The sequence below is a fragment of the Thalassophryne amazonica genome, chromosome 1, assembly GCF_902500255.1.
Source record: "Thalassophryne amazonica chromosome 1, fThaAma1.1, whole genome shotgun sequence".
Taxonomy (NCBI): domain Eukaryota; kingdom Metazoa; phylum Chordata; class Actinopteri; order Batrachoidiformes; family Batrachoididae; genus Thalassophryne; species Thalassophryne amazonica.
In genome coordinates, this window is record NC_047103.1 from 43,442,418 (window position 1) to 43,464,383 (window position 21,966).

Sequence of the window (21,966 nt, forward strand, 5' to 3'; positions counted from 1 at the left end):
CCACTGTGCTTTGCATTCAGCATTTCTCCAGGGATATGAGAGATAAGCAACAAAAACAGATGGAATGGGTGCAATCCTGAGCTTCTCATCTCATGTAAAAAATTCCTCAGGTTATTTTAAATCAGAGGGATTGGACCTCAATCACTGACAACCTTTGGTGCCCATAATGTGAGTTATGAACACAGTCACAGGCTCGACACTTCTTTCTTGTATGGAATCAGTCTGAATACAAAGCTGTGACTTCAAAAAGTCAGCGCTTTTCTTTAACCTTGAAGACAGACATGAATAAGCCAATTTAGTGTCTCGGCCGGGTCAATATTCCCAACTACCCAAAACACAGCAACAGAAATATTTAAGATTTTAAGGCCTGCAAAGTTGATGTTTTGGAAGAATTTTGCCAAAAAAAAAAAAAAAAAAAAATGGGGCTACAAAATAGACAGGAAGAAAGAACTTGTGGCCTTATTTTATATATGCACAACAAAATGCCCCCACAGAACGAAAGAAGACTAATGGAAGCCCATGAAGAAAGATTAAGTCTTGAGCAACGTTTGTCTTGTTGACAACTGTCAGATTGTTGTGAAAATGAGACATCACCAAAAAACAAACGTTCCCCTTGCATCTATGCAAGGGAAACATTTTGTTAATGAAGTAATACGCTCTGGGTCAATTTTTCTTATATTTGGAATGGGAGAATTGAGCAGAGTACAGTAGTATTCAGAGTAATAGTAGTGCTATGTGACTAAAAAGATTAATCCAGGTTTTGAGTATATTTCTTATTGTTACATGGGAAACAAGGTACCAGTAGATTCAGTAGATGCTCACAAATCCTACAAGACCAAGCATTCATGATATGCACACTCTTAAGGCTATGAAATTGGGCTATGGGTAAAAAAAAAAGTGGAAAAGAGGGTTTTCACAACAAGAAGGTCATGGGATTGAATCCCACCTGCGGCCTTTCTGTGTGGAGTTTGCATGTTCTCCCCGTGTTTGTGTGGGTTCCCTCCGGGTGCTCTAGCTTCCTCCCACATCCAAAGACATGCAGGTTAGGTGGATTGGAAACTTTAAATTGTCCATAAGTGTGTGTGCGTGTTTGTTTGTCTATATGCAACTCTGCAACAGACTGGCATCCTGTCCAGGGTGTACCCGGCCTCACGCCCTATGACTGCTGGGATATGCTCCAGCCCCCCTGTGACGCTTAGTTGGAGTAAGTTGTTGAATGAAGATGAGTGAGTGTATTTTGAGGGGCACCTGATGCTGTTATATAAAGATAACAATGTAAAAATTTAACATAAATCTGACCAAATATTGAAATGACACACACACCTCTAACAGATATAAAAGTGACTATATAGTCATCCAAAACTTAAAAAAAATGAAGCCAAAAATCACATGAAACAGAATCAGACATTATGTCCACAAAGGAACATGGTGTTCTTTGATGAGACAAACACTCAGGAATTTAGAAAATGATTTTTTTTTATTATTATTTGGAGGGACAGGCTGTCAAAATGGCTTAGATAAAAGAAAACATTTTTGAACAGCAGGTTAAAGTGTGAATATGTAAAAAATAAAGCAGCTTTGTTTGCTCTGCAGGACCATTCAAGCAGAAATATGTACAACACAAAGGCAAAAGTAAGACACGTTCTTTGCAAAAGAAAAGAAGCTGTACTGTAATACATTACATTGATAAACACTCACTGTTGTCATTTCTTCATTGAGATTTGATATTTTATACAAGAGAAACAAAACTTGCAGAAATCAGTGCCCTCTTCATGGCATTGGAACGAACATACAGTATATCAGATGGACTTCAAAGTAACCAAAAAAGCAAAACGCGAATAAAGCGTCCCCAATGTGCACGCGGCACTTTTCAAAATATACAATTAATCAGAGCAAGTTTTAACAAACAGGACCTGCATGCATAATCTCGAAAGGGTCCAGAAAGGCTGATGAAACAGCTGCAGAAAGGGTGAGATATGTACATCAACTCTCTCATGTCCCTCAGTCGTTCATGTGTGACAGCAGAAAGACCTTTGAAAGGTCTTGTTCTACAAATAATGAGGCATCTCTTCAATTTTTAGGTTTTGTGTATGCGATAAAAATTGTATAATATATGCAGTTTTTATCCACAAGAACCCTTTATACTTTTATTGGATAACACAATGGAACCCAAGTCACAGACTTCCAAAAAAATTCAGAGTACAATCAAATTGATCATTGCAATTGACTTAAGTTTTAGTGACATTTCACTACAATATCTAACCATAAGACATCCTATGGAAAAATACTTTTAGAATGAGAGCAACAGCCTTCATAAGTATACATTTCTTTATAATAGTACAAAGGTTGTCCCAAATTGAAAATTATTCATTTTACTTTCTTAATAAAATAATTTGATTTGTCAGTAATTAGAATTCTTTTTTGTCAACCTACATATATTAGTTAGAAAATATTAGTGTATTTTTTTTTTTTTTTTTACGGTTGCATTAGGCAGTGACACAGTAGACTTATAATTTTGTTTCGGTGATTAGGGAGACTCCACAGTTTTCAGTCCCAAAGCCTAAATGGAAGCACTGTGCACACATGCCATTGACAGAGGCATGGCTTCCCTAGTAAGCAGGCACATCCAGTAAAATCTAACTGCCCATTTTATTGCCAAAATGTCTTAAATTAAATAGCTAGTAAAATAACTTAGCAAAAATATGTTAGATGTACAGTATAAGGGAAGAGATAAATACTACTGGACTTGTGGTCCCATTCCTCAAAACAACGCCTAAGTGTGATATTAAAAAAGTAAGATTGCACTTTCAGGTGAAAATACTCAAACCATGGTGCTTCAAGAGCAAAAGCAGGCTTCATCTGAAATAAATAGTCATGAAAGGAAATAACTTAAATGCAATAAAGACATCATAGCTATAGCTTTTGTTTTGAGCATGATTTTTAGTTTGCCAGCTCATAAATAAGAAAATCCATAATTTAGCGTTGAACTGTTGAAATCGGCCCCAAACAACCAAAACAATGCCTATTCATCAATATCCATTTTCACAGATAAAGTGCAGATCGAGGAGCTTTTAGAGGGATTATTTGTACCAGATAAGACCCTTGGCAGAGATCAAGTCCTCTTACTTCTAACTGCCAACTAAAGTCATATGGGTGCAAATACTGGGGCCAGTGGGAAGGCATGAACAGGACAACATTGTGGTTCAACTGGGGTTTTATACAAAGGCAAACCCATGGGATTCACAGCAATGGTCACCACACACTGCCTTCAAAAGCTAGAAGAGAATAAATCCCTGAGGTGCACATTCAGCCGTGTTGAGTTTCCAATTCTGGCCCCTTAAAAGTTGACTGCTGTTCAGCATGTGGTCATTAAACTTAGTTTGGTTAAAAAAGCTTTCTTAGGAATTGAGGGCCATCATTGGATTGAATGGGCCTGAAGGTTAAGATGGTCAAATTGGATTATTTTGTCATTTCCCACTAGCTGCCATGTCACACAGCAATATTCCCCAAACTGCTTTGCTAACATTTTGAAGGCAAGTCTGGAATTCAAACAATTATGAGGCAAACAGGGGGAAAAAAATAAAATAATAATCACAGCTTCCTCCAAATCCAACATGTTTACATCGACATCTTATGTGCATGTGCAGTCCTCCTCTACCCCTCACTCTGAACCTTTTTTTATTTTGTAAAAGTGTCTGCAGATTTTCAAAGTTTTTGTCAAACTTTCACAGACTCCATCACAGACAATTTCATGGCTTCTTCCAAAAGCTGATTGTCTGTAAAAGCAGCAGGGGGTTCGGGGACAGATTCTGAAAGGCCAATTAGTGACTCCAAGAGGCATGTTCCGGGGTCACCAGCTGATGGGAAGCTGGGGTAACTAGGCAACTGAAACTGAAAAAAGTTGTCCATGTGTTCGTACTCTTTGAGGGAGTTGTAGAGTGAGCTTGGGCCCAGGCATGGAAACCCATCAAAGAATTCCAGGTCCGACTCCGAAGAGAGGCTCAGATCCATGCTGTAGCTCTCCGAGCGGTCCACGGTGGGGGAGGGAGTGTGTGGCACACTAATGCTATGAAACAGTCCATTTCCTTGGTTGGCATTCTCGTCCAAAAGTTCTGAAATTGCTGTTGGTCGATTGTCCGTGTGATCGTCTGCAGAGTTCAACAGTGCAGCTTCTATGTTATCATTTTCGTCTGCAAAGTCTGCCATGCTAAAACTACTAAATGGTACAGTTGATGGCTGCTGTTGCCGCTGGTCAGAGCAACAAGAGTCTTTATGGATGTTGGCCTCATTTTCTCTTGAGGAGTTTTCGGAGTCAGCGAAACTGAGGATGCGACTCAGACCTTTCTCATCGACATCAAGCTGGGCGTGATCCTTGTTGGGGTTCTCGCCTACCTCGAAGTCTTCACTCTGGCCAGAAGACACTGATAAATCTGTCATATCACTGCTGCAGCTATTCTCACCGGCTGTTGCCAGGTCTGAGCAAAAGGGGAAGGAGGGTCCTGCTGGTAGAGCTGAGGTATGCTCGACATGAGGGAGTAAAGTCAGGGGACCACTGGGGTGGCCGGGCTGAACAGTTTGCAGTTGGGTAGCTTCAGCGGTGTCCTCCTCCTCCTCTGTGCCAGATTCTTCCAACCTCTTCTCCAGCTCCAGCCTCATGACGGTGTGGATGTAATGCGTTTGTACCCTGGTTGCGTTGAACTGGATGCGACCTTCTGTGTTTCCACAGCCATCCTTGGTGCAGCCACATGGGAAGGAGGAGTGGTCCATCTGTGAGAAAATACTTCCATTACAACTCGAATTCACACAAAACAGGTGGCGCTTAAACTGAATCACTAAATCCAACAGAACATGACATTTTACAGGCAAACTCTTTGTACCTGACATTTGATGCCAGCCAGGCTGCAGCTACACGTCTCGGGTTCACAGAAGCCCTGGCAGTCACAACCACAGTTCTCCCTGGAGATCCTCAGCTCACGCAGCTGCCTCTTCTCCTCCTTGTCAATCTTCTTCACACCAGCCGCTTTAAGCAGTGCATAACGGCGTTTAGATGTGTATGGTTGGAGGAACAAGCCCTCGTCCAGGTTTACGCTGCTGATGTCAATATCATGCTCAGGGATGTCGTTGACTGTAAGCCGCTCAGCCTCCTCGCTCTTCTGGGTTCCGTTCTTAGTCAGCTGGTAGAAGAAATAAAAAGAAAGAGGACATTATTAGGGGCCACAATACAAATCAGAAATCAGTTTTAAAGCAAAAGACATGACTACATCAATTCAGGGACACCTAAATCAACATAAATCCACAACAAACCTTGATTTTAACATTATGAAGTGGGAAGGTTAAGCTGTTACACTGCTAATTCTGCATCTTCAAATGCTTGTAAAAGTTTAAAGCTCAGTGCGATGCTCTTGTGAGACTGGTCACAGGAACATTAACTTTGCTTGTGAGATTAACAACAAAACCAGCAACTAGCAGACAATATGGTTTGTCTTTCTTCTGCCCTTGTTTTGTTCAGAGTCGCTACCTTGGAGCTAGTACAGATCTGCATTGGGAAGTGGTGCACGTTTTTACTTGAGATGCCCTGCATGACGCAACTCCAGTTTTACATGGAGAAACACAACTCCTGTGCCTGGTTTCATCAAGCAGTCTAATCATTTAGTTGACTAAACTTAATCAGGTGACTAAGGTTAGTCGCCCAACATTATCCGTCTAATCTCCGTTTCACACTGATGACTAAATTTGTAGATTAGCCGTTTTGTGTTAGTCGACAATTTTCATGGTCATAGTGGCCTCGTGACTGCCGTTGCCAAGAAATGCCTCCAATGCGCGAGAGTTTTATTTACTTCCGGGTTGGTCCGTCTGCTACAAACATGGCCGAGTCTGCCATAGCAGAGGAGAAGCGCTCCCGAACTTGGCACCCGTAAACATCTCCAATGGATTATTCCGGTCTCGGAACACCCGCTCCCACCACAAGTCTCTCCTTCCTTTCTTCCTCCATCAAGTGGAGGTACATGATATCCGCCTGTTTTTAGGTAAGACACGGAAGTTTTATCAACTAAAGTAAAATTAGCCTCCTCTGTAACAGGCTAAAAACTTTAGTCAGGTAACACAAAACTTTAGCTGACTACGCGCTTTATGCAACGACTAACGTCAAAAGATGAGTCGATTAAGCGAGCTTAGTCCACTAAACAAGATTAGACTGCTTTATGAAACTGGGCCCAGGACTTCCAAAGAGGGCTCCTCCAAGCAATAATCAGGAACTACAGTACTCTGCTTAAAATCTGAGGTCTGACAGGATCAGGCGTACACAGAGCAGAACGGCTGCACTGGTAGACGATATAAGAGGTAAATATAATCTTTTGAACTTAACGTTGAGTTCGCAATTTGTTAATACTGTTATGTTGTATGTACTGTTATGCTGGTTTAGTTATGCTAAACCGGCTAGACTCTAAACAGTTGGATTCTTTTCTGCTCGTCTTTCTGCTCCAACACCCCTTTTATCTTATTTTGATTTATTAGGGAAAATGAATGTCTGCATTAAACAAAGAATTACATCAACTACATCATATTGAATAGTTCCATTATATATATAAAAAAGGTTGTACCTGAACTGTATTGTAGCCCGTGTATCTAGATATGTATCGGATTGTTTTCTAAAATGAGAGATGAACACCCTTCGGCATTTGGTATGCAAGTGTCTCATCGATGCTGTTAGGATGGTTGAAGGAAACAAACGAGAAGCAGTAAGACTCACCTTCAGTTTGAGAGCCTCCAGCTTCTTTTCCCTGAGTCGACTGATGAGTTTTTGTTGCCGCTGGGACCGCTGCTCCATGGTAAACTCAGGAAGTGTATATGTGCGGTGTGCACTGTGATGTGGCATCATGCCCAGGGTGCAGCCTCCTCGACTAGGAACACTAGTGAAGCCCTGACACCGAGGGAAGAAGTACACTGTCACCTGGTCAAAGGTCACATTGGTCCGCCGTAACCTCTTGGACTTCTTAAGGATAGATGTTGCTGTGGATGGGGAAACAATTGGGCTTGAGTACTTTTTTTTTTCCATCTGAATCAGTGAATTTTCTTCATAAGGACACTGCCACAGTTGCACCACTAGGTGGGACAATACTCCATCACTTGAATTCTTGTGATGAGTGGAAACACTGCTGCACAGACTGAAAAAGGACACCGGTTCGCTGGGCTGATTGTCATCCAAGCTTTATCGTGTACCCAATTAAATGACACTGAACAAGATTTCAACACCCTTACATCCTTTAAGTGGAACCTCAATGACAAATCCTGTTCTGTCTCGTTTCTTGTCCTACTGTGTGACCAAAAAAAAACAAAAAACAACACCCAGTCCAGGAATTTCCCTTTAGCAGCCAAAAGCAGTAAGGAAGCAGATCTGCCAGGATTACAAATGAACGAGAAAACACTGGAGACTCCCGGAAGAGGTGGGAGGCAGAGCGTTGCTCTCACAACGGGGATAAAAGCTACTCACCCTCACCATAAACGGCTCAGTAACCGACAGGAGTCAAAAGGTCTTTTCTCTGGTAGAAACATTTGGGACCCACAAGAACAAACCATCTTTTTATGCACATAAAAACCACATGGAATCAAAGCAGAGCCATATGTGGGAACTAGTCCAACAATTGATGTCTTTTTGATAAATTCCACTTCCTTGGCCAAGGAATATGCAACAAATTTTGAGCCTTGCTCTATATTTAAAAAAAAACCTTTTTCCTGTTCTTAGCTTGGCAAGTCGTTTTTTTTTCCAGAGAGAGCGAGAAGAGGAAAAAAAATATGATATTCCACACATGTATGGGCACACAAACTTCATAACGTGGTGGGAAACTCTCGTGGTAGATTCCCATTTCTCAGCCAAAGAACGTCCGATCTTCTGACACACCCTGTGCATGCAGTCCAAAGTCTCAGAAGTTAGGAGAGAAAAACCGCTTCATCTATGCATTATTCCTCTTGGAATGACAAGAAAAGCTAAGATGGAGGGAACCAACACAAAAACCTTCGTGTTCAACACTGCAGGGGCATAGCCAGGAAAGGTCTTTTTGGAATCCCGCTCTCCACCCGATATCAGATTTTTTTTGTTTTGTCCCCAGTAAGTTTTCTGAAGCAGTTGCTTAATTTAGAGTTTCAAGCATTGTGAAACTGCAAATCATGTTCTCAGCCAAGAAATCTCCTCATGTGATTAGATAACACTATCTTGGTGTTTCTTCTTAAAAAAGGATACATTTTCAATTTATCACAACACAGATGCTGCAAGGGGCATCACACAAGTAAGGTCTAACGTTACCAACCCCCAGAGCAAACACACAGGTGATAGTGGTAACGAAAAACTCTGATGATTTGAGGAAGAAACCTCAAGCAGACCAGACTCAAAGGGGTGACCCTCTGCTTGGGCCATGCTACCGACACAATTGACAATACAGGAAATTTTGGGGAGATTTTGGGAGTCCATGCTGGTGCACAAGACGGGAAGCCGGCAGAAGAAAACACCCACTCCCATCTCTGGATGGAGCCGCACCTCATTTTTCAAAGTTGTTTCATTTTCTGATTTGAGTAGTTCTAATGCAACTGTTTAGTAATATAAGCATTTCAAAACAGTCTATTTTTCATCAAGCACCTCCTTTATTTATTTATTTTTGCATTTTCTGAATGTTGTCTACCAAGAAAAACTCTCTCTCTCTCTCTCTCTCTCTCTCTCTCTCTCTCTCTCTCTCTATATATATATATATATATATATATATATATATATATATACACGAGGTCTCTTAGATAATAAACCGACCCTTTTATTTTTTTTTTTTAACTATATGGATTTGAATGACATGCGATTACACCAATCATGCTTGAACCCTCGTGCGCATGCGTGAGTTTTTTCACGCGTGTCGGTGACGTCATTTCCCTGTGGGCAGGCCTTGAGTGAGATGTGGTCCCGCCCTCTCGGCTGAATTCCTTTGTTTCACACGCTGCTCGAGACGGCGCGCGTTGCTTTATCAAAATTTTTTCTGGACCTGTGAGGAATATCCGAGTGGACACTATTCGAGAAATTAAGCTGGTTTTCTGTGAAAAGTTTAACGGCTGATGAGAGATTATGGGGTGTTTCTGTCGGTGTAAGGACTTCCCACGGAGCGGGACGTCGCGCAGCGCTCCCAGGCGACGTTGTCTGGCTGTTTCGAGCTGAAATCATCCTAATTTAAGGTTCTGTTGACCCAGGACGTCGTGAGAGAACAGAGAAGATTCAGAAGAGGCCGGCATGAGGAGTTTATGTGGACATTCCACTGTTAAAGGTCATTTTGTAATGAAAGAACGTGCGCGCAAATTCGCTGAGTCGTTTCCGTGACGACGACGCAAATCTGTGTGCGCCGCGACCAGAAAAACATCTCCGTGTTGAAGACCATTTGTAAAATTCAGACGGCTTTTGATGGCTTTCAACAAGTGAGTAACTGAGAAATTGTTTAACAGCTTGGGCATGTTCCAACTTGCCCGTTAAGATTTCCAACGGAGGTGTTTTTCCTGCCGCGACCCCCCGCGGTCGGGTCCAGCCCGACATGCGACTCTGCCCGCACGTTCTTTCATTACAAAATGACCGTTAACAATGGAATGTCCGAATAAACTCCTCATGCCGACTTCTTCTGAAAGTTCTCTGTTCTCTGATGACTTACTGGGTCAACAGAGCCTGAAATGTGGAAGTTTTCAACTTGAAACGGCGAGACGCTGCCGCCTCAAAGCGCAGATCGCCGTCAGGCGCCGTGGACCGTCCTTAAAGCGACAGTTACAGACCAAAATCTCTCATCAGCCGTTAAAATTTTTACCGAAAACCAGCTGAATTTATTGAATGGTGTCCACTCAGTTGTGCCTTACAGTTTTGAAAAAATTTTTATCAAACAAAGCAACAGTCTCTGAGCCATTCCTAAACAATGAAAAAAAAAATCGACAAGCGTGTGGACGACTCCTCACTCAAAGACTGCCCACAGGCGAATGACGTAACCGACAGGCGTGAAAAAACTCTCGCATGCCCACGAGGGTTCAAGCATGTCTGATGTAATCACACGTGATTCAAATCCATATGGTTTTTGAAAAAATAATAAGGTCGGATACTTTTCTAATAGACCTCATATATATATATATATATATAAAAAAAACACAACATTGGATTATTTTTCCAAGTTGTTCAAGTTCACATTTTGAGCATTTCTAAAGCAACACTGTTGCATTCTAAGAATTTAATAGACATTTTCTGCAACAACCAGTTTCAAACTTTCCAAAATAAATTAATTATTCTAGGCCAATGAATTAGCATTTCGTTTAGCACGTCTGATGGACTTGTTTCAGATCGCGTATTACACATTTCAAAAACAATTTGTTTTCTGAAGGATTCAATGTTTCATTTTCCTGACTGCTTTTTAAATATCTCCAAACAGTGACTTTTTCTGAAACAACTTTTTTTTTTTTTCAAAAACTCAGTGTGAAATATTTTAGGAGGGATTTTAAACTGGATGTCCACCCTTTTGACGTTTGCTTCACTGAAATAAGAATCAAACCACCAGCTTCAGCTGCACATCCATTAAATGCAGTCAGGCTCATGACACTTGCAGGAAGATGAATGATATCGTCATCATCACCTCTTAATGGGATTGCTTTGCTGCCGCCCCCCCGTTCCCATCACAACGGCAAACAGCTTTCGGTCCAACATAAACACTTGATCATAATGCGCCATGCAATCTGCTTTTCCACGATGATCTCCCCCCGCCCCACCACCACACACAAACACAACACTTATTTTTTTGTCTACCTCCTTCTCACAGCTTCTTTCAGCACCTGTGCTGGGTGCGTGCCCGGGCTCCAGACAAGGCTTTGTGTGTTTTCAGCTTTGGCAGCTTGCCACTCTTCTCTTCCTGGCTTCCCGCCCTGCTATCCTAGAAACCCAACAACTGTTTACCACCCCCATCACAAAAAAAAAAAAAAAAAGCCACAACCCAGAATCTCTTCTCTGCCATCTCAGACAAATGTCCAGACACACCCTGAATCTGCTCATCTTCTCAGGAAAAGGTGAGGTTCTCACTATGAGATGATGAGAAGGAAGTAGAGCCAGAAGCCAAGGTGGTCAAACGCTGCATAATCTGATAACCCACTTGACGGTAAGAAATCAAAAGAAGTAGCCATTGCAGAAGCATGAAACTATTTCTGCAAAGTGGTTCATGGTTTGCTAACTGAATAAATTTCTTCAACTACCCATTGTACTTGTTGTGTTATTAGAGCCTCTGTGCAGCAGTAAAGATGAGTCAATACACCAAAGGACATACAGTAGTGTTCAGAATAATAGCAGTGCTATGTGACTAAAAAGATTAATCCAGGTTTTGAGTATATTTCTTATTGTTACATGGGAAACAAGGTACCAGTAGATTCAGTAGATTCTCACAAATCCAACAAGACCAAGCATTCATGATATGCACACTCTTAAGGCTATGAAATTGGGCTATTAGTAAAAAAAAGTACAAAAGGGGGTGTTCACAATAATAGTAGTGTGGCATTCAGTCAGTGAGTTCATCAATTTTGTGGAACAAACAGGTGTGAATCAGGTGTCCCCTATTTAAGGATGAAGCCAGCACCTGTTGAACATGCTTTTCTCTTTGAAAGCCTGAGGAAAATGGGACGTTCAAGACATTGTTCAGAAGAACAGCGTAGTTTGATTAAAAAGTTGATTGGAGAGGGGAAAACTTATACGCAGTTGCACAAAATTATAGGCTGTTCATCTACAATGATCTCCAGTGCTTTAAAATGGACAAAAAAAAAAAAAAAAAGACACGTGGAAGAAAACGGAAAACAACCATCAAAATGGATAGAAGAATAACCAGAATGGCAAAGGCTCAACCATTGATCAGCTCCAGGATGATCAAAGACAGTCTGGAGTTAAGTGCTGTGACAGTTAGAAGACGCCTGTGTGTAGCTAATTTATTTGCAAGAATCCCCCGCAAAGTCCCTCTATTAAAAAAAAGACATATGCAGAAGAGGTTACAATTTGCCAAAGAACACATCAACTGGCCTAAAGAGAAATGGAGGAATATTAAACTGATGAGAGTAAAATTGCTCTTTTTGGGTCCAAGGGCCGCAGACAGTTTGTGATATGACCCCCAAACTCTGAATTCAAGCCACAGTTCACAGTGAAGCATGGTGGTGCAAGCATCATGATATGGGCATGTTTCTCCTACTATGGTGTTGGGCCTATATATCGCATACCAGGTATCATGGATCAGTTTGGATATGTCAAAATACTTGAAGAGGTCATGTTGCCTTATGCTGAAGAGGACATGCCCTTGAAATGGGTGTTTCAAAAAGACAATGACCCCAAGCACACTAGTAAATGAGCAAAATCTTGGTTCCAAACCAACAAAATTAATGCCTTGCAGGTGTGAAGAAATCATGAAAACTGTGGTTATACAACTAAATACTAGTTTAGTGATTCACAGGATTGCTGAAAAAGCAGTTTGAACATAATAGTTTTGAGTTTGTAGCATCAACAGCAGATGCTACTATTATTGTGAACACCCCCTTTTCTAACAGCCCAATTTCATAGCCTTAAGAGTGTGAATATCATGAATGCTTGGTTGTTGGTTGTTGGATTTGTGAGAATCTACTGAATCTACTGGTACCTTGTTTCCCATGTAACAATAAGAAATATACTCAAAACCTGGATTAATCTTTTTAGTCACATAGCACTACTATTACTCTGAACACTACTGTATAGCCTGAGCTCTACTGTGAATCTGTGTTTTTGGCAGACTAGGACACTCACTGAAATTTGTCGCTGGTGAGCTTGGGTTGCTGGGAGTTGAATCCAAAGTGTCTGAATAACAGCTCTCTGCCTCAGAGTCCCAGCCGGAGCAGGCAGAGGAGAGGGAGGAGGGCGAGGAGTAGCATGGGTCCTCATCCACCTCCTCAAATTTCCTCTTGAGTAGCCCACTCATGGCGCTAGCGCGAGCAATCTGCAGAACACACAAGGGGTGAGAGAGAGAAAAAAAGAGGGATTAGGAGCGTAATCTCACCTTCTTCAAAGATTCATGACACTTCATTCAACAGTCTTGATATCGGTAGATAAGATGCAACTGCATCTCAGGAGTGCAAGTGCACACTCAAGCTTTACAAAGAAAGTTCAGGAATGGAACAGCCAGGTCCCATATGTCTGGCCAAGTGAGACCACCTTGTTGCTCTCAGCTGAGAGGGGGGTGTCCTGCCTCAGCACAGAACCCACCAGCAAATTCTCAAAAGTCAACATATTAATCAACCTCTTCCAAATCCCACCAGCTCAGCAAATGCATTGACTGGATTCCCAAACTTGTTCTGCAGGACCTCCTTTGGTAGATAAAGAATATTTTTGAGCCCCAAGCCCATACTACATAAATCAGTGTAGCCAGATACAGCTGGTGGGTTCCAACCCAAAAAAGTTGTTCAACAACAGTTAAAAGTCACACAAAACTACATAACATTAAGAAATATTAGTTATTTAATATATAAATATAACTGTCCCAATTCCTCATTCCTTATCATAAAAAGCAATGGAGCTGATGCATACATAAAAAAAAATCCTCCAGTACCAAACAATACTCATTTGTGTTGCCACCTCCATGAAATACTGTCATTTTGGGAATCAGGGAGGCGAACACAAAACATCCAGCCACGGACGTTTCACGTCATTAGGCAGCCTGCACATTAAGGACACGGTGTACAAAGTTTTGCATGTTCTGTTTGTTATGCAATGCTTTATAGTGTTCTGTCATGGCTCCCTTTTGTGAGATAGAAACGATCAGTCCTTTAGATTGAGGCAAATGAAGGAGATAACTCAAGAACATTTATCCATTTTCAAGTCCTTCTATAAGATTACCTGCAAGTATAGAATATTCTCTCTGTTCATCTTATACTACTGGGGGGAAGACGGTAAAAGAGGAGATGGGTTTACTGGCGGTGCACTTTATGGTTACGGGAAAAAAAAATGCTGTGTGCAGCTCTGATAAGCAACAGATAGTTCACAGACAGACACTCTTCTTCACGACTTCCGAGGAGTGTGAGACAGTGGCGAGACGAGACAAGTCATCGTCACGGTGCGGAGCAGAGCTCCTCCAAGCACTCAAACAACAGGCGAGAGGAAAGACACTGCTGGACTCCAATCCAGCTCACACACTCCCTTTAACCAAGTGGGACTGTTTGTGGTCTGAAGTATGACAGCCAAAAATCCCTTATAGCTGCTGTGTGCAAGAACATTAACATTTGCCTTTTTTGTTATTTGATCAAATAGTGTCCCTACAGTAAGAAAGATTCTGTCAAGAAACTGTCAGAGGCCAAGTTTTAAAGCTCACCGATGATTTTCTTTTGGCTTTGCTGCTTTTTTGGATTAATGCCAGATATTAAAATTTGATGGAAACAAATAAACCTCAGGCACTGAGGTAAAACACACCCCCCCCTTAAAAAGAAAAAAAAGAAAGAAAAGAAAACAAACCTGACATGAAATTCTGTGGCATATGTCACAGACAGGCAAAGTGAATGATTTTAGCCCCAAATATTGGTTATAGCAGGGTAGTTTGTATATGAACAGTCACAAAGTGATGGGAAACTGAGGATGTTTAACAGAAAACCTCAAGTACACTTAAACGTAAAGGACAGATAAAAACCAAATGTAAGCAGGGATCCCTTTAAGTGTTGACTCGTGTGTGTTTTCAGACATTCAATATACATCATCTGTGAAACAGATGACAATTGGAAGCCATAATAATGACATACAAATTATCCTGTAGACACAAAGGGCTACGTCTGTCTGGGATAAACTCCCAAACTATAATATGTAGCCCTAAAAACTATATATATTCCGAATCCTCATGACATGGGGAACAAACTGGTACCATTTTTTTTTTTTAAAGTTGAACTGAAAATTACCCCCAAAATAGCCAGCTGTGGATATGACCAGGCAGATTCAAATTTCCAGCCCTGTATATGTGTTGACCATCTCTGTTTATTTAATCCCTTTCTTCAGCTACTTTATGTTCTCAACTGTTAAGCACCTGACTGTCCTGTAGAACCCAGTTTGCCTTCCTGTGTGAATACATTCATTTTATGTTTGTAAAATTGCAATGTAAAAACAGTGAAATACAAAACTACTTCAATTTTGATTCATTGATATTTACATTTACTGTTACCTACCTTTTGTGTGTAATTTTGTTATAAATTTGATTGCAAAACAAAGTCTGCATGAAGGACTTCAAATGTGTTTGTCTTTTAACCAGGTATTTCCACTTCGTTTGGGGAGTCCACCTCTTATAGTTCTGCTGGACAAACTTTAGTCCATTAGCTATTATATTTATGACATCAGCATTACAAAAACAAATGTTGGGCATTTTTTTTTTATTAAAATGATTGGCATGTCTAAAACATGTTAACCCGGGCAGCCCTGGGTACCTCAGCTAGTGTAGATATATATTCATGACAGGGTTACTCCTACACATGCAGTCATAGACTTGTGGGATGTCAGGATCTTTGATTGAAACTCCATTTATTATTACTCCATTACCGTGAACGTGTTTTTTTAAGTGACAGACATAAATACAAGCTGTTCTGCCAGCAGTTTAAGGTGTCATCACTGGTGCTTAGCAGACAACAAGGAGATTCCTTGTGCCCAATGATCCTCCAAGAACGTCAGATGAACTTAACACCACGTGTGACCTGCATGCTGGGCTTGCCTTTATCGGGATGGTGTTGTGCAAGTGTCAGGACTCACAGGGAGGAAAAAAAAAAGACTAAGCAGGTGTGCAAGGATTGATTGATAAGAAATTAATGACACTACCAACACATAAGTGTCATATAAGTGTCAGTTACCAAATATACACCTGGAACATCAAACCTATAATACATCACAATATCCATCACCAAGGTGTGCAAGGAAGAAATCACTTTCAACGTGCAACATGGAGCAATTCTGCAAAACCGGTCCAGCTTTAAACAGGGAGATGTCAGAATCAAGGGTGAGAAGCTGAAACCTTTGAGCAGCTTTGCAGCAGTGACAGGACTGACTGTTATTGTTGCTGCCGTCCCAAGTGTGCACATAATGAATGAATCACCTTGCAATAGGTCAAGCAAGCTCATAGTGCCATCCAGGCAAGAAACCCAAAGCCTGTGTAATTTGGTATCTTTTACCAGTCACTTAATCCTGGAGGATAAACGATGGTCTCCCCTCAAACACCCGCATGACGCATCTGTTGCTCATCTTCTGCATTTATGACAAACGTGTTCCAGATGTCACCTGGCAGCACTCATTTCTAGGTTCACTTCACACTTTTTGCCATCACCGCTACCCCCAATTTCCCTTAAAAAGCAGAAAACAAAACAAAGCTGCGAGGCAACCTCAAGGGAGTGCGTAGTGCCAGCTAAGCAAAGTCTTTTTAATTAAAAGCTGCAGTCAGGCAGAAGGGGGAGTAGGAGTTTCGGTGGGGGGTTGTCAAAAGTGGGTCATTGTCTCTTGACAGTGGTCTACCTGACACATTGATTTGTTAATCCTGTTCAACAGGCAGAAACAATGGCAAGAGGCTAATCCCGTCTAGGGGATGGCTTGTTGCAGGGGCGTAATGGGCCAACATCGGGCCTTAACGCCGGACTGTCGAGGCAAACCCTCATAATCAGAGCACATGGTGACGTAGCATTGACAGCAAACAGACACCAGAACAAATTTAGGAAAAAAGTCATAAGCATTGTGTTGAAAAGAAAAACATGTAAACAGTGATTGAACCATGTACATTTTAAAATGTGAAGCATAAATAATATTTGTGATCTCGTGTGGCCTCGAAAAACAGTGAAAAACCACTTGGTAAAAATAAAATATTTGATCAACATGCAGAGTTGATTAGTCTTTTTTTTATGCCTTTAATGTTTTTATTGATATGCCACAACATATTACAAATTATATGAAGTTAATAGATAGTAAATATTCTGACGGAACTAACAGAACATTTCAAATATTTTTACCCCCCACTTTCCCCCAAACTATGGAGCCGCCCCTGAAGACAGTTTACTTAACTTTTCCACAGAAGGCAACAATTTATTCATCTTAACTGCTTACTGTAACTTAATCAAAATTATGCTCATCTAACTGCTGGATACCCCCCCACCCCATGTTTTTTTTTTTTTTAAAGGAAATTAACTAAATTTAGCAAACGTCTTCTGCATACTGTCAAGTTACTCAGTCTCATAAAACAATGACGCTGTGACTTTCACACTAAAAGATTGTTTTGACGCCTTTCGCTTTCCAAACGCTTTTATTGTGAAGTGCCTTCGGTGACAAACTATCTGAGATGTTATTTAACTTCGTCTGGGCACACAAACATGGAGAGAACATATTTAACAGACTGCTGTGCTCAAAACTCACTGTCGTGTGTGTGTTTCCCCTCTCTCCCTCTTCCTGTTTGCACCCACGAGTTTTAAAACAATCGTTTGTCATCAGAGATTAGTCAGTGTCAAACAGAGACAATTGCCAATATAAACACCAGAGGGCGCTGACAGAGCGCACAGCTGCACCAAATCTCCACACTCTTCAACTTCTATTGTCCTTAAACGAACTGAAGTACAGGTGGGGGGCGCTATTTTACCAAAGTGCAAACTATGGAAATCAGTGGGAGATATGATTAAAAATTAACAAATAAGCAAAGAAACGTCATCTTGGATTCAAATCTACATTCCCATCCCACCTCTGCACCCAATACCATTTAATTATTTTCATGTTCTTTTGAGATGATACTGAAAACAATTCCTTCTGAATGGATTGAAATTCTTTGAAGGTTTCAAAAAATATGACAGAATAAAGTGCAAGTGCTGATTATTTTCATTGTTGAGTCATCCTTTGATAGGCATATTTTGATATAAAATTGCCAGAAAGAGTAAAACAAACTGTCACAGATCAAAAAAACCCACACTTACTTCATCTGGGCTGCAGGGTTAAATTAACACCATGCAATGAAAACAGGGTCAAATCACCTCTTTTAGTGTTAAATCTAGCTGATCAGCACTAAGAGTTGATTTACTCTATATGTCCTCCATGCAGTGTCAGTTCAACACTGCAAAATTAAAAGCATGTGATGTTTACCATCTACAATGGCAAAAACTGACTCAACAAACAAAACCTCACACTCAAGAACCTAGCAAGAGATTGCAAATCACTTAAATCAAAATGATGTATTTATGTTACCTCCAGTTTCACGTGTTCTCTCACAGCAAAAGCAGCGTTGGCAAAAGTAATTTGCTTTATAATAATCGAGGTCATCAGCAGCCTAAAAGCCAGATAAGTGTTAAGTCACAGAGGACTGATGAACCCAAAGCGAGCTGTTAAGCGACGGAGACGGCCGGCCAGCGGCAGCCTGCTGGATCTGCCCCCGTCTGCCCCCACAGCCTCCAACAGGACGAGCCACAGTTGACTTTGCCCCCTTGCACAGCCTGTCCAGCAGCTTTGCAGCTGATAACCGTGTGGGTGGGAGCGACCAGTCGCACTAATCCAGCCCAGAGCATTTACATGGCACATTGACAAACTCTGTGCAGCCTCTGAATGACTGAGTCAGTGCTCATAAAATGTGATTACGATGAGACTGGGAGTCTTCCTGCTGCGTGTCTGGACACTGAGGCCCTGCAGGCACCAGGTATATTGTACCTCTCAGTCGCCAATTCGACTGAGGTAACAGAGTGGGGGCTGCTGAGGTGTTGGGAGGCTTCTAGACTCACATCCTGACAGAGGAGCACTCCACCTGCTGGAACAAAGGCGAGAGAGAGAGAGAGATTCCACTCTGCTCTCCTCTGTGAGCTGCTTGTTCCCACCGCTGTGGCTGTGCCACAGAAACATTCTGTTCCTCTGCTTGGACCTTTGCATCCAAAAATGAGAGGTGGTGGGAAGGAGGAGGAGGAGGGAGGATCGCACAAAACAAATAAATAATGTCATGTCTCCAAACCACAGGAATTCCATTCTGGCAGCGGTGCTCCGGCTGTAATGTTGTAAGAAGAACACAGGCTCTATCTAATCCAGATGTGTATTCTAACCACTGGAAAAGTCATACTCCCATAATGCTGGCAAGTGAGCAAAAATCCGGCTCTGCAGCCACACCTGACACAGTGTCAGCGTGCACGTGGGCCTCACGCACCCTCAGGTATCATTACTCCGTTATGCAGGCCAAACTTGAATGACCAGGTGATGCCTGGAGGAAGCAGACTGATTTGTGTTTGACGCGAACAGAAGCAGCGTCAGCAGCCGTCACATTTTTTTTCCTCTTTCAATAATCTGACGGCACTTCTGAGGGTAATTCTGCAGAACTGCTGTACAGTCTTTTAAAAATAAATTCACAAAGCAGCCAGAAGAACAGGAAATTTGGGCTTCCCCACTCAAATAGATGTGCATGTCTTAAAAAAATAATAATAATTAAAAAAAAAAAATCTCTTGCATTACATGACATTAAAGCTGTTTTGCTTGTTGTACAGTTTGGTGCATCAACGTGCAGCTGTGTGCATGTGGAACTAGGGAGGTGGGTGAGAGGTCAAGGGTCGTGCTCCAGTCTAGTGTGGAATCCTGGGAAAGCACAAAGCAGATGGGAGTTCTCCACTGCTGCGTGGAGACGGCCAGCCACACATGGTTGTCCATGTTTCACGTGCACCTTAAAGTCACAGGATAGTGTGGATGACAGCCATCATGCTTGATGACACTTTTCCAAGAGATAATGTGATCTGGGGACTTTTGATGTGTGTCATTCCCAAAGACAAAAGAACCCCTAAAAATCCTAAACATTTCAAGTTACTCATTTTTCATAAAGGTTAACGTTGAAATGGTCACCATTCAGAAAGTTAATTTCTTAAACATTATTTTTTAAACAGCAGGATCTCTTTATTTATTTATTTATTTTTCAAGCCTGGATTTTGATGCAAATTAAACACAGGACAAACACCGCCCCCTACTGGTATTTGATCTAATTTAAGAGACCTTGGCAGAGGTGTGCGCTCTTTGAGTGCACCGTAGTTAATTAATTAAGCTCATCTCAGAAAAGAAAAATAAAATGTTAAACTTTTTTCATGTTTCAGCTTTTAACACACGATTTCGTGCTTTTCTCCAATTTAGATTATCAGTTCAATTCTCTTTATATTTTTGGACAATTTCATGGATGAAACATCATAAAGTCCATGTAAATTTTCACAAATATCTGACATTTTCCACACTAAATTAACTCTGAAAATAAGAGTCATAATGAAAAGAATCAGCAGCTGCAGCATTAAACGTGGCGTACAGAACTAAAACATTTAGCAGGATCTAAAATATGATTTTGAAATAAAATGTTCAATTACACGGCAGTTGAGGCTTATTTAACGTCAGTGCGCATAAGTGGGAATTTAATCGCACGTGGAATTTAAAGCATCAAGTGTTTCAGAGCTCTGGCTGTAAACAAAGGATCATTCAGCTCTCTGTAGCCTAAATCCAGAAAACATGATTCCAAAAATTATCCGGGTGAGGTCGCACTAGAGACTATTAAAGTGATGCAGTGGCTTAAAAAAATACAGTCTAGATCTGGAAGATTCAAGTTCCTACACGAAAAACAGCAGAAAAAAAAGAAAAACCCTCACTAATCTAACAAATCATATCATACTTTCACTCTCCCGAAATGTTAAAAGACGAGAACAGCGCGGATTTCTTCTTAAAAAAAAAAAAAAAACAAACAAACCTGGAAACATTCCGATGTGGCAACAATGATCCCGGCGCCCAATCCGGATCGTTACCTCCGCGATCAATCAGTCCGTGCGCGCGGATCTCCCAGCTGACCCCGCGTCCGTGCTCGTGACTCACGGTGCTCGCCGTGACAGATGCAGTTGCCTCCAGGAGTTCCGAGAGGCGCGCGCACCAGTGCGCACAAAAGCCGTTAAACAACGCCAGAAAGTAGCCTGATCTCCGCGCTTCACCTTCATCAATAAGCTTATTGATAGGCGATCAGCGGAAGCGGGCGGCTCGTTAATCAATGAGAGAATTCCGCCTCAATCGATAACCGTTTTGTTTGCTGCTGGCGCCGCTGTGAGATTGCGATCACCTGTGCGCGCGCTGTCGATAATTAATAACATCAACTCGTCATGAAATAAAGTGACTCTTTAAAGAAGGAGGAGAAAAAAAATATTCCCCCTCTTCACGGACAGATCTGGACACGGAGAGAAAAGAACAAAGTATTTCTCAGCTCTTCCACTTCCAAATGTACTCACCAGCACTTCAACTATCCGATCACCATCAGTGACGAAAAAGGTCGCGCGTGATAACGGTAATCCAAACGGCACAGGTCGCGCTGATCCCCCGCGTACGGCTCCGGTCTATTGTCTGTGTGCGTGCGCGCTGTGCGGGGCTCCTCTTGTCTGTAGCGCAGCGCCGAGACGCGCAGCCTTTTTCGTCAGTGGAAAACTCCCTCCTGTCTGCTGTGACGCAGGCGGTGACACACGCACAGAGGCTGCCCACCCCGCTTCCTTCCTGCCTGCGTGCGTGCGTGCGTGCGTGCGTGCGTGCCTCCTCCTCCTGCTCTCGCGCGCGCTCGCACAGAACGTACTGCTCAGCGCTTTTTTTATTTGTCTGGTTTGATCAGTAATATAGGCGACAACTCCTGCGGACGCACGCATCCGCCAAGGCGGAGACTGAAGCTCCACCCACATCTGCGCGTGTTCACGGGAATTTAAAGAACAGCAAGATCAGCCAGGGTGAATGTTGTTTTAAAATAACCCATTACGCACAGACTGGTCTAGATTCAGGGCCAATTGGGTTACACACACACACACACACACACACACACACACACACACACACACACACACACACACACACACACACACACACACACACACACACACACACACACACACACACACACACAAAGGGCCCGCACAAAAACAAGAAAATTAATTTGCTTTCTAAACTAGAAGGCA

The 21,966-nt window shown here is 41.9% G+C and overlaps 1 protein-coding gene across 2 annotated transcripts; it reads right to left on the reverse strand.

Annotated features, from left to right (window-relative positions):
• Positions 1 to 1,458: 1,458 nt before the first annotated feature.
• csrnp1b (cysteine-serine-rich nuclear protein 1b) lies at positions 1,459 to 21,517 on the reverse strand. 2 transcript variants are annotated; one of them, XM_034168809.1, is made up of 5 exons: positions 18,230 to 18,319; positions 12,803 to 12,992; positions 6,749 to 7,008; positions 4,878 to 5,174; positions 1,459 to 4,767 (listed from the first exon to the last, which is right to left on the reverse strand). In XM_034168809.1, the coding sequence occupies exons 1-5, from the start codon at positions 18,302 to 18,304 to the stop codon at positions 3,718 to 3,720; spliced, it is 1,872 nt and encodes a 623-aa protein (XP_034024700.1). In that variant the 5' UTR covers positions 18,305 to 18,319; the 3' UTR covers positions 1,459 to 3,717. The 2 variants fall into 2 exon arrangements, with proteins under 2 accessions (XP_034024700.1, XP_034024706.1); XM_034168815.1 differs by lacking the exon at positions 18,230 to 18,319 and adding an exon at positions 21,259 to 21,517 and having other exon boundaries at positions 3,718 to 4,767.
• Positions 21,518 to 21,966: the final 449 nt, after the last annotated feature.